This window comes from Sorex fumeus, unplaced genomic scaffold (assembly GCF_029834395.1).
Source record: "Sorex fumeus unplaced genomic scaffold, SorFum_2.1 ptg000072l, whole genome shotgun sequence".
Taxonomy (NCBI): Eukaryota; Metazoa; Chordata; class Mammalia; order Eulipotyphla; family Soricidae; genus Sorex; species Sorex fumeus.
The window spans coordinates 57,730,748-57,744,220 of record NW_026606129.1 but is presented as its reverse complement, the minus strand read 5'-3'; the positions used below and the strand labels follow the sequence as shown (position 1 = coordinate 57,744,220).

Sequence of the window (13,473 nt, the reverse complement as noted above, 5' to 3'; positions counted from 1 at the left end):
CCATAAACTTCACACCGAGAGCCGATTCAGACATTAGAAATACATACCTTTTCAATTTGTTTTTGTTTACTGAGCTCTTTCTCTTGCTTCTCTTTTTCCCTCATTCTTTCTTTGTGTTTTTCTTCTGCCCTACGTGTCTGAAGAGAATACAACAGTGAATTAAATATCAAAAAAAATTTTAGACTTTTTAATTAATGCCTTTGTAACCTTTTAAAATTAATCACACACAGAAAACACAAAACACACACATCAAAAACATACATGCTATGTTCATCATTTGTCCAAATTTTAAAGATTGTCAACAGCAGCATCAACCACTAACCTTTCTTAGCAAAATTACTTTCTAATATTATGTAAACATGTATTAGTTTAGTTTACATTCTTGAATAATTACTTATCCTGGAGTCTTACCAGTTCTGCATGCAGAGCTATCTGTTTTGCCAGTCCAACAGAATCACAAAGCTAAAAGAAAATGAAGTAGTAAAGTTCAGAAAGTTCTCAGATGTAAGTAATAATTTCAAATACCCAAATAGCAAATTTTTGATGTAAGATTTTCTTTGGTTTTGGGGTCACACCGGGCAATACTTAGGAGTTACTCCTGACTCTCCCACTCAGGAATTACTCCTGGGGGTGTTTAAGGGACCATATGGGATGCCTGGGATTGAACCCAAACAGGCCGCATGCAAGGCAAACATCCTGCTTGCTATATTATTTCTCCAGTCCCTGATGTAACAAGTTTTGTAACTCTTTTTTTTTTTTTTTTTTTTTTAGTGAAACACCATGAGGTACAGTTATAGACTTAAGAATTTTTGTGCTTGGGTTTCAGTTATACTGAAGTATAACAAGTACCCATCCCTCCACCAGCGCCCATCCACCACCACCACAGGTCCCAGCATCCCTCCCACCCCCCATCCCCCCTATCCCACCCTGCCTCTGTGGCAGGACATTCCCCCTTGTTCTCTCTCTCTCCTTTTGGGTCCTGTGGTTTGCAAGAGAGGCACTGAGTGGCAATCATGTTTGGTCTATAGTCTACTTTCAGCATGCTTCTCCCACCCTGGGAGGATCCTCCCAACACCCTTTATTTGGTGCTCTCTTCTCTATCTGAGCTTCCTTCTCCTCTAGCACATGTGGCTGGCCTCCAAGTCATGGAGCAAAATTCCTGGTACGAATCTCGGTCACTCCTGGGTGTTAGTCTCCCATTTTGTGGCTTTATGTTCCCCAGATGAATGCAATCTTTTGTAACTCTTTTATAAAACACTGCTTCACACAAAAGCTGACTTAAATTTCAACTCCCCAAATCAAGCCTTTGAGTATTTTCTCCAGGGTCTGTGAGTTTCCATTGATGACTCTTTCTTCTTCATGTACCACACTTCCTGTTATCACAGATTCATCACTCATCAGGAAGGTCTGCAAAGAATGAACTAAGCAGCAACTGCTGCTGCTTAAACTGAGTGTCTACAAATGACTGATCAAGGGAATATATTCCATTCCCAGGATAAATTAATGAGACTAGAAGATTTCACTAGTACTAGCTTATCAACGGCCAGGAAGCCTGAGTAGATACCACTAGCTATGAATGGCCAGAAAGACAAACACCTGCAGTCAGAAGGCCCAACCCATCAATCCAGCTTTCGATAGAGTAACAGGTATTGGTCAAGAAACTCATTTGGACAGGGCAACATTGGGGATTTTTTTCCCAAAAATAATCTTAGTAAGAACTTTGATTAGGATTTGTATTTTATAACAGAAATACAAACTTTGGAAAGTGCTGTACCTTTTCTCCTTCATTGTTTGACTCAAATATATAGCAGACAGATGACAAATTACTTTCACTTCTTCCTCCCAATGTACGAAGAACAAATCCAAAAAGCCTCTTATTTTCTTGGTGTGTAGCAAAGAGCACTACACTGAGGATTGGAAACTGCCATAGAAAACATCAGAAGCAAACATGAAATTTTTCTAGTCATTACAAATCTCCTATAAATAATAAACTCATGTGTTGTTATATAAGGTGCCATAAAGAAAACATGATAACCAATTTCATAACAGGATGGTAATCCAAGAACAAATACTGTCATATTTGGTTTGGGTTGCTAGGCAAGAATCATGTTGTTAAATACTGATTTTATTGTATTACCCCTTAACTCATTTTACAAATTATAATTCAATAACAGAAGTAGATTCTAATTGAGGAGACTATGTCATACACTAAGGAAACTTAATAGTATGACATATGCTCCTTAACTAAGGAATAAAGAAATATCTCATGTCAGGTTGCACTGACTCTGTATGTTACATGGAATATTCAATTATTGCTTCTTTTTTGGCGAGACAGTCATAGATTTAATTCCAACAGCCTAAGTACCAATCATAATTTATAAATCATATATGAATACACAGAATTATGATTACAAAGATTAAAATGTGTATGCATAAAGAAACTGAAAATAAGATATTAAGGAACTGGGAAGATAGCTCAAATGACTGAAGCACATGTGCTCTGTTGGTGGGAGTCCCAGATTTGTCCTGGAACTGCATCATCCCTGAGCACTACAGGGAAAACCCCTCACAAGCATCAAGTTGGGAGTAGTCTCCAGCACTGCCAGATGTGGCGCCCAAACAAACAACAGAAACAATAACAACAACAAATAATAACAATAGTAGTAGACATATGGAACTCACCGTGAGCCTCGTAACTTGTGTCTGCGGATCAATTAACCTATAGTAATGGTAAAAAAATTTGAAAGCAAATTTTAATTATGTTGGAATTATGTAAACAAATTTTTCTTCAGTTTTTCTGAGGTTTGTACTTACTTTAAGTATTCACAAGTGACTAATAAATGTGATTCTGTCATACGGAAGATGTTATGAATGGCCCGGGCAGCTAAGATTTGGCGCATTGTTTCATAAACAACATCTGGATTGTCATCTGATTTTACCTCCATAGAACCAAGGAATCGGACAATAAATAACTGATGATAAATAGAACCTACAACAGAACAAGATATATTACATATTTTAAATCTCTCATTTATTTTTATGCTGGCTATTTTTTGAGGTAATATTGATTTGTAAGATTGAAAATATATTAAGAATTCAATTTAATTTCCAAAATATGTTATCACACCACATCCACCTCCCAAGTACCAATATTACTCACAAGGATCCACTGAAACCCAGCCCCTTTCTGTTTTGCCCTGTATTCATGTTTTACCTTTTTTTAATTTTACTGTTTTTTGTTGTTATCGAGGTAATATACTACAATAGTATTAATGTTTTTAGTATACAACGTTGAACATATGTGGTGCTGAGGATAGAACTGGGGCTACCAGCATGTAGGCAAGTATCTTAATTCCTGTACTATCTCTTAGGTCCTCCACCACATTTCTTAAAGAATTAGATACCTAGGACTGGAGAGATAGTACAGTAAGTATAGAGCTTGCCTTGCAGGTGGCCAACCCAGGTTTTGTTTCTTGCATCCCATAGTCTCCTGAGCCAGCCAGGAGTAATCCTTGAGTACAGAGCCAGGAGGAAGTTCTGATACCACAGGTGTGGCCCACAACAAACAAAAGAAGAAGAAAGAAGCAGAGGTAGGAAGAGGAAGGAAGGAAGAGGAAGGAAGAGAGGATGGATGAAAGAGGGAGGAAAGAGGGAGGAAGGGGAAGGAAGAGGAAGAGGAAGGGGGGGAAGGAGGAGGAAGAAAGGGGGAGAAAGGGAAAGGAAGGGGAAGAGGAAGAAGCAAACAAGCAAGCAAAAAGAAGGAAGGATGGAAAGAAGGAAGGAAGGAAGGAAAGAAGGAAGGAAGGAGGGAAGGAAGGAAGGAAGGAATCTGGTGTCTTCCTTTCAGATTTTCCAGTAAAAGAGTGAAACTAACCAAAATATTTAAAAATAAGTTCTGACTATAGTGTTCATTATAGGAAAATCAAGGTCACATATTCAAACAGTCAAAGGTTTGCTTTAACAACTTGTAGTTCTGAGTAAAGCGAATTCCTTGTATTAAAACAGGTTTTCTGTAAGTTTAAAATTATATCAAAATAAGTAGCAGATGGAAAAAATGTAAATTAAACTGAATAGTTGATGGAAACATCAACTATGAGGAAAAGCTTAAAGAATATTTTTTTGCATAGTGAATTTGTCTATGAAGTCAAAAGTATGATATTCTATAATTCTATGAGCATAGGATAAAATTGTTAATGTGCTATGAGAAAAAAATTATGAGATAAACATTAAAATAGCATACACAGGATAACTAATATAAACAAATTCTCCAGATTATTATGAAAATTTCTATAATAAAAAAATAGATCAGCCTGGAGAGATGGTACAGTGGGCAAGGCCTTGCACATGGTAGATCAGTTTGGTGCCCAACACCACATATGGCCCCGTAAGCACTGCCAGAAATGATCCTGAGCACAGAGCCAGGAATAAGCCATGAGCACCACTAGATGTGATCCAAAATCCAAAAAGGAGCAGAAAAAAGGAAAAAAAGAGCAGTACTATTCTTAAAAATACTATACATCTGTTTTACCTTCAATTTCTTCTTTTACACTTTTTTCATATTCTCCAAATGGATTCGTACGCCTGAAAAATATTTTTGAAATCATCAACTAATGGTCAGTTATCACTGAACCACATGAAAAAAATCTCATTGAGGAATTAAAAAATTAGGTACAACAAAACATTCTCATACATTAAATAAAAAACAAAAAATTATTACTGAAGACCAATTTATTATACACACACACACACACACACACACACACACACACACACACCCCACCACCACCACCACCTCCACCTCATAATCACAATTTAAAAGTTCCTGATTTCAAAAGAAATAGATGATTTGGCTTTTTTGCTTTTTGGGTCACACCCGGCAATGCACAGGGGTTTCTCCTGGCTCTGCACTCAGGAATTACTCCTGGCGGTCTTCAGGGGACCATATGGGATGCGGGCAATTGAACGTGGGTTGGCTTCGTGCAAGGCAAATGCCCTATCCGCTATGCTATCGCCCCAGCCCCAGATGATTTGGTTTTATCTTTAGCTACTTCAGAAAAAGGCCAGGGATTTTTGAGCCTGTGCTTCTCAAGGCTTATGGCACAAAGCAAGATGAAAGCTAACCAGAGAGATGGAAGCAACTTTCCTTCTTAGCGTGCCTGGGTTCTGACAAACCATGAGGCAAGGAAAACACAATTCCAAGTGGTTTTTGTCAGCAGAGACCTAAAAGAGCTCTAAAATAACACTGATATTAGGATACTGTGAAATTCATCTCTTACTACATATCTGACCTGTTAGAGCAAATGTTAAATATATTTCTGTGATCAGGTGTAAATTTTTTTCTTGGACACAATCATATACATCCGAATTAATGCCTTATTATTTTATTAGATGTCCAGCCTATCTAAATCATTTGCTTTATGTCATGTTTCTCTCATTCACAAAAATTTTCTTTGATTTGACAAGAATAATTCTTTTACATAAATAAAAGATGATCCATTGAAATCATAACAGTAGAAAAATTGTTTTAGTACATCTTCCCAGATATTTATTCTGATATAAGATCATACTTTCTAGAAATTTGTATAATATGAATTACTTTCAAGAATTTACACACACATCACCACCACCACCACCCCCCAAAAAAAAGTCAGGGGCCAGAGAGAGAGTACAGAGGTTAAGGTGCTTGCCTTGCATTCAGTCAACTCCTGGTTTTGTTCCATCTCTCGTACCCGAGGGCCACTGGGGTCACTACTGAGCACAGAGATAGGAGTAGCTCCTGAGAATCACTGGCTGTAGTCCAATTCCCCCACCATGCCCAGTTTTTTTTTAAGACTGTCATGATGTAAATATGGTACTGTTCACCTTCTCTGGCAATTTTTAGTGCAAACTAAAATTTTTTTCTTCAATAAAAATATGGTATCTCAGACAGCTTGGGGTCAATGAAGTGGACAGGTTTAGCGTCTTACTGAGGACTATCAGAAGAACAAATTCCCTTTACTGAGGCAGGGGTATGGGCCAGAGAGGTGCTATTCCTGGCTATGTGCTCAGTAATCTGCTCACGGATCATATGCAGGAGCCAGGGATCAAAAATGAGGTTGATGCGAGGCAAGCAGTTTACTCTCTGTACTATCTTTCCTGTCCTTAGATCTACTAAGAAATTCAAGATTAAGTATTTTAAAAACTAAGTAAACGAGAGAGAGAGAGAGAGAGAGAGACAGAGAGAGAGAGATATTTTCCTCTATTAGATAATCTAGGTATAATATAGCTAAGGAAAACAGTATGTGAGAGACGAATATAAACTATAAAACTAAATCTTAAAACTGGGGCTGAAGAGAGAGTATAGCAGATAAGGTGCTTCCTTCATGCAGCCAACCTGAGTTCTATTCCTAGCATCCCATATGGTCCCCCGAGCACCACCTGGAGTGATCCCAAGTGCAGAGCCAGAAGCAACCCCTGAGCATCACTAGGTATGGTTCAAAACCGAAATAATAAATAAATAAATACTAAAACTTACAGACCAGAACACATTGTCCCTATGATGCCATTACCAACCTTCCTCCCTGGCCAGACGCTTTTGCCTGACCAGGCTGATCTTCACACACAGGAGAAATGATATCAAACTGTATTGGGGTGTCCGGGGCAACAAGAGCATCTAGAGAGAGGGCTGCCAAACTTGTAGATTCAGATCCTAAGGATCCTGAACTGCTTGTTCGAGCTGTAGGTGGCCGAGATTGTCTGAAAACAGAAATACACAAGTTTTGCATTTTGTTTTTTGTCTTTTGGAAATTAATCACAAACTGCGAGAAAAGTAAACAATTTTACATAAGAAACGTAGAACAAATTTCAATAAACACAGTCCTACAAGCAACAGCTACAAGAGATCTCTCTTTTGCTCCAATTATTAATTAAAAACCATAATTCACCTCAGCCTACAAGTTGGATGTGTGGCATCAATATTTAGCATTTCTGCTGGTTAAAAATTCAATCTGAAAATTCATTTTCAATGTTGCTCAGGTTACTACTCTGTACTTATGTTACGTATCACTGCTAAAATTGAAATATTCCCCTATACTTTTATTAACCTGAATCACTGCCCTGCCACTGCCCTCCCATTGTTCATCGATTTTGCTCGAGTGGGCCCAGTAACGTCTCCATTGGAGACTTTGTTGTTACTGTGTTTGGCATATCGAATACGTCACAGGGAGCTTGCCAGGCTCTGCCGTGCGGGCGAAATACTCTCGGTAGCTAGCCGGGCTCTCCAAGAGGGGCGGAGGAATTGAACTCGCGTCGGCCATGTCGGCTGCATGCAAGGCAAAGGCCCTACTCCTTACCCTGCAGTCTAGTAACTCACCCTGCTGGCCGCAGGCTCTCATGCCTCTGCTGGAAAGATGGGGAAGGAGTGACAGCTTCCAATGCTGACTGATTTACTCGTGCAGCAATTTCCTATTTTAAAAAAGAGCTGGTATTAGTAAAGCAAGAAACTTAAACTGTTGAATGTAACTCTCTAAATTGACAACATACTCTTGAGTAACACTTAAATTGCAATTGAAATTAGAACTATTAAAATTTTTCTACATTCTCTTGGCTTAATATTAAAATACACAATTGACTTTATACTACTGTAACAGATTCCTATTTACTTCTAGATCTTGAGGGAAATATTTTTCAAACTAACATATATAACAAGAAATATATATATATATATACTTTATTTTTAAATTAGTGAAACACCATGAGGTACAGTTGTACACTTACAAACTTTTGTGCTTGGGTTTCAGTTATACAGAAATATTTATTCTTTAAATTTTCAAAGACTAGATTTTTTTAGTCTTAAAGTTAGTATTAGTATTGTTGATAACTGAAAGACTCAGTGAACAATAAAGTTTTGTCAATATTTGTTAAAGGAAGAAATTTAAAAGGAGTAAGATAATAACATATTTAAAACTACATTTCTGAAGTTTTTATGATTTTTCAGAGCATAGTTATGCTAGAAATGTCTACAAGCAGAACTGTCAAGACATTTTCTGATCAAAATTTGCAAGCGAAACAACCTTCCCATAAGATATATTTCTAAACTTGCTATTATTTAAAACATTAGCTAAATAAAATGGCATTTACATTAGAAAAAATAACCACAAAATATTTTTACATTTGTCTTATAGTTAGCAAAAACTTATGACATATTACAATCAGACCAAAATTTTTTTCCTCTCAATATAGATGAAACAATTCTAGAAATTCCAGAAAATATTTATTAAAATATACATAATCTAATAATTGATAGGAAAGTACTCAGAAAATTAATCCTAAGCTATTCAAATCCAAACACTGAATATATATATATATAATAATACAAACAGTATCCTGTTTAGTACGTCATCTAATTTTTTTTTTTTTTGGCTTTTCGGGTCACACCTGGCGATGCTCAGGGGTTACTCCTGGTTCTGCACTCAGGAATTACCCCGGCGGTGCTCAGGGGACCATATGGGATGCTGGGAATCAAACCCGGGTTGGCAGCATACAAGGCAAATACCCTACCTGCTGTGCTATTGCTCCAGCCCCCATTTTCAATTTTTGTTATTCCCAAGTAACTTAATAGAAAGGAAAAGCTAGACTGGCAGATCAAGCAACAAAAATCTTCTCTACTGACAGCACTAGATTTTCTTTGATTGAACTCATAAATTTTATTACTAACAAAATAACAGAGATTACTACTATTTTTGAAGGTCTAATATTTTGTTTATCTGGTTGAAATTTTTTTCTGGGTATCTAAACCAAGTGTTTTGGCTCACACTTCAAAGTCATTCTGATTAAAAAAAGAATTCCTTACCAAATGGTTCTTCATTTAAGCTTAAAATCTACAAGACTCCCTTTACCCAATTCAGCTCCTCATCCTGTACATTCATCAGTTCCTTCATCCTTTATATAGACTTGCTGCCAACTTGTCTAGACAATTTCTTTTTACCTGTCCCTGTGATTCACTATTTCTTCTTTCTTCATTCATTTACCACCCAGTTCAGCAGTTCAGTTCACATATAAACTATATTAATGGCCTTGTACACTATCACAGAAACTTGGTTCTAATCAATCATCATGTCAAGTTTAAAATCTGGAAGGCCAGGACTGAAGAGCATGCTTTGCATACGGGAGATTAGTGTGTAATCCTTGGCATTACAGTGGGCCTCCAGCATCAATGGACATGGCCTCCCAAAACAATAATAACCCCAACTTGGAAGGTGAACAGCTCCTTCCACCTCAACACACCCCACCTCTCCAATATTCCTGGGAGGCACCTGAAACCATAGCAGGGCTGAGCCCACCAAGATTGGCAGAAGTCAGACAGCTACTTTTCCCTATCTACTCTGCATTATGGGCCCACTTAATTCCTTTTGGAGTGCTTCATACGCCTAGGATCAGCCTGTATGCTTGGACTGCAACTATGGCTGCACCTAACTTGAAACCCTTGTCACTCAAAACATCAATGGCAAAACAGAGTTCAACCTGTCTGATATCAGACCTTCTGAATCATAACATACATACTAATGAGATACCAGCCAAAAGGTGATCTGCATCCACATTTTAGTTTTCCATTGTTCCCCAACAAGAACTTTCAACTCCAGCTACACTACCTTCCAAGTATCGTTTCTCTATTTCTGCTATGTGCAATGTCTTCTCTCTTCCACAAAACATGGATGAATCCTACCTTCTTAGGTTTCTACTTGTCTACAAAGTTTTCTTTAATAACCAAAATCTACTCTGATCTTAAAGTTCTCGAATTTTGGGAGGGCAAACTCAAAGGAAGGTGCTCAGGGGCAACTCCTGGGGCAGTGCTGGGGGTACCTTGCAGTGTAGGGGCTCCCACAGGGAAAGCACGTTCTTTAGCTCACTGAGTCATCTCCCTGGTCCTATTCTCAAATCTTTAGATTTTAGCTCATCACTTCAAGCTTCAATTATATATACTGTCTGATATGAAATGCTACATGAAATTTTATTTTTAGCTTCCTATACACAGGTTACTGGAAAGCAGAAGCTGTGGCTTATTTTTCTCCTATATTTTCCTTCTCCATGGTGTTCAGTGCAAGACAAAGTTGATGCCCTATAAGTGTTAGCTGGCTGATTTCAGTACCTTTTAAAGTAATTTATTACTCTAGGGAGGCCAAACAGTCATTATATACACCACTCATAAAAAATACCTGCTCCCAGACTACAGAAGTGGGGAAATAATGACTTAATATAAGTCATAAACCAAAGATATTCAATTCTGCCAGATTTAAATACAATTAAATAAAAACATTACCTCTGGATTTTCACTTAAATATATTTGTTTAGATATGTTGTTTATTGTACAGATCCACTGCAAGAAGAAAAATTTAAAAGATATAATTAACGTTTCTCATCTAAAAAAGAATGTTCAATATTTAATTGAAATGTAATTTTTATGGGAAATAGTAACAGAAAAGCTTTTCTAAAAACAAATAATGCCCTATATACAGGAAGACGAATGTTTATTTGGGGAAATATATCAAACTTTTAACAGATCAATTATTTTTAAGCGCCACATTTAAATTCTACAGGTAAAAATCAGTAACTATATTAAATTGCAATTTTACATGATATAGTAAATATAACAAAATATAATGAAATATATTTTGTTATATCCCCCTCAACTCCCACCAAACAAGGCAGTCTTAATTCAGGTATCATGAGTATTACTACAGCAGAAAATTATTAGCTGAACACATTTTTGGTGACTATATTTTACCATATTTCCCCTCTTTCCAGTTTATAAATAGTTAACAGAAAAACAGTCCTCCATATCTACTGCTTCACTCTTGAGGATCCCAGTACCTAATGAGCCTCACTAAAAATAGCATCGTTTGTGCAGAGAGCAAATACTTGTCTGTAAAGAGACCACTGTTTAAATACCTGGTCATTTCCATGAGCTGTAAATAAAGGTAGAATGCTACATAACTTCCAATCTTACTTTCTATCAATGATAAAATTACAGTATCAGAATATTCAAAATCAACTTACAATAGATTTTCCTTCAAGAACTTTTATCAAGAAGAGCCTTTGAGGCATCAGTTCTTAGTGAAAACTTACTTTCCATATTTGGTGAGTAAGGATTAAAAATGAAGCCAAAAATAAAAGGCTTGTGAGGAAGAAGACATTCCCAAATTTTTGTTTTTCTGTCACTTACTTCCCCAAGTGTGAATTACCTTCTGCTATGCCACATCTACTGCCACTATGACCTTAATGCAATAAACATTATCTCCCTGGGACCGTGAGAGAGGGGGTAAATTAAGCTGTCACCTCATGATACAAACATCTTGCCAGAAAGCAACAGTCACAAGATCACTTTTAAATCTGAGCAGAGAGAGAGAGAGACATGAACTCTGAGGTCTCTTCTTATACGTCAACAATAAAATTCTTTGAGAATGTTGCTTGAGAAAAGTCTTTCACATACACAAAAATTTAATTTAACTAGGATATTCTAGGGCTAGAGCAATAGCACAGTGGGTAGGGCGTTTGCCTTGCACACCGCCGACTCGGGTTCAATTCCTCTGTCCCTCTTGGAGACCCCAGCAAGCTACTGAGAGTATCCTGCCCACATGGCAGAGCCTGGCAAGCTCCCCGTGGCATATTCAATATGCCAAAAAAAAGTAACAAGTCTTGAAATGGAGACGTTACTGTTGCCCGCTCGAGCAAATCAATGAACAAAGGGAGGACAGTGCTACAGTTGCGGGATTTTCTAAATTTCTATAATAACTACATTAAGATGTGTTTTTCATTAAAAAATAGTTTTAAAACACTGCTGGAGAAATTAGTTAAAATTTTTACCTCTTCATGGTCTTTTTTACTCTCTGCCTGCAAAATTGAAGATCTGGGGAAAAAAAAGAGAGAACAGCACTGACTCAATGTTTTTAAACTATTTTCAACTTAATCGAAGAACTTTATTTTTTAAAGTCATCTTTAAACATAAAGACATCTTTATATCAATATTTTAACTGATTGCCTTGCACGTGCCCAACTGAGCTTCAGTTCCCATTAACCCACCTGGTCCCCCAAGTAGTATGCCAGAAGTGATCACTGAGTGCAGAAACCAGGAGTAAGCCTTAGCACCATCAGGTGTGGCCCCAAAACAAGAAACAAAAAACAAATTCCCAAGGCATCAGAATTCAAGAATTTTTCTGTATCTCTTTTTTTTGGTGCAGAGAAACTAAACCCAGGGCCTCATATATGCAAACCCTGTTATCTACCATTGAGCTATGATTTTAAGGACCCCTGATTCTGGCTATCAGTCAAAATGGACCGAAAAAGAAATGATTGGAGAGACAGCTCAGAGTGATGGAGCACAATGTGAGAGCCCCAGTTCAATCCCCAAGACACATGGCTTCTCAAGCACTGCCAGAAACTGAGCTCGGTGTAACCCCTCGTACCACAGGTATACAGCCTCTCCTACTACCAACCCACCCCCAAAGTTTAAAAAAAAAAAAAGCAGGTCAAAAGACAGCTGATAGCAAAGACATACTGCAACTAAGCCAATATATTTCACCTTCAGACACTTTCGTATACATTGTTTAAAATACAAATCAGTGATCCTAATAAAAACACCAATTTTATTCCTGTCATTTCTTCTTGAATAGGGCTAAACCAAGATGCTCAATAAAATAGTACTAACATAGGGATATCTGGTTTCTATAGAGATACCGTTTTAAGAATTAAATAAAAGAGCAATTTTTTAAAACTAATTTGACTCACACTAGGAATATATGGAAATCCTGTTAAACACTAGCACAAAATAGAAAATACGAAATTCTAAGTACTTAAACTAGTAACAGCAATTTGGTAATTATGATAAATGAATACAGAGACTCCAGGATAAAAGGAAAAATTGGAATAAATTAAATAATCATATTTATAAATGCTAGTGAACTATAAATCATCTTAACGTACATAAATATCAGGAGGAAATGACCTGATAGGGCCGTCAGAAGCTATTTCTGAACAATTTTTTTAAAAAATGAAGACAATTTAAACATCTGTCATTAAGGAACAATTTAATTATGATGTCATCCTTAAATAAGTTACAATATTCCACAATGAAAGGTTATTAATAAATGGATATAGATTCAAATTATATTGGTAGTATTTCTCAGTATTTTTAAAAACTTATTTAGAATAGAAACTGGAAGGCAACAGACCTAATAGTCCATTGTTAGCTTCTGCTTCATGAAATTACAGCTTTTTCATATTCCTTTATGTTTTTCTATGCTTTTCAAAATTCTGTTCTAAAAACTTTTATTGGGTTTTCATTGAATGCAAAGCTCAGAGTAGTTTAAAAATTGTATAAGAAAATTAATGAACTAAAGAATTTGATCAACATTTTATTTTAGGGCCCACAATTGTGGCACTTCATGCTTAGAGCTGGCTCTGCTCAGGGGACCAACCATATACTGTGCTGGGATCACC

At 36.9% G+C, this 13,473-nt stretch overlaps 1 protein-coding gene across 1 annotated transcript in view; it reads right to left on the bottom strand.

The window, feature by feature from the left end:
* The window catches only part of APPL1 (adaptor protein, phosphotyrosine interacting with PH domain and leucine zipper 1), a 47,016-nt gene that overhangs the window by 3,848 nt on the left and 29,695 nt on the right, over nucleotides 1-13,473 (bottom strand). The window contains exons 12-21 of the mRNA XM_056129139.1: nucleotides 11,842-11,884; nucleotides 10,298-10,354; nucleotides 7,352-7,443; nucleotides 6,553-6,735; nucleotides 4,529-4,581; nucleotides 2,815-2,989; nucleotides 2,683-2,719; nucleotides 1,775-1,921; nucleotides 412-462; nucleotides 48-137 (exon numbers count right to left, since the gene is read on the bottom strand). Coding sequence (XP_055985114.1) covers nucleotides 48-137; nucleotides 412-462; nucleotides 1,775-1,921; nucleotides 2,683-2,719; nucleotides 2,815-2,989; nucleotides 4,529-4,581; nucleotides 6,553-6,735; nucleotides 7,352-7,443; nucleotides 10,298-10,354; nucleotides 11,842-11,884 — 928 coding nt within the window. The remainder of the gene's footprint in view (nucleotides 1-47; nucleotides 138-411; nucleotides 463-1,774; nucleotides 1,922-2,682; nucleotides 2,720-2,814; nucleotides 2,990-4,528; nucleotides 4,582-6,552; nucleotides 6,736-7,351; nucleotides 7,444-10,297; nucleotides 10,355-11,841; nucleotides 11,885-13,473) is intronic.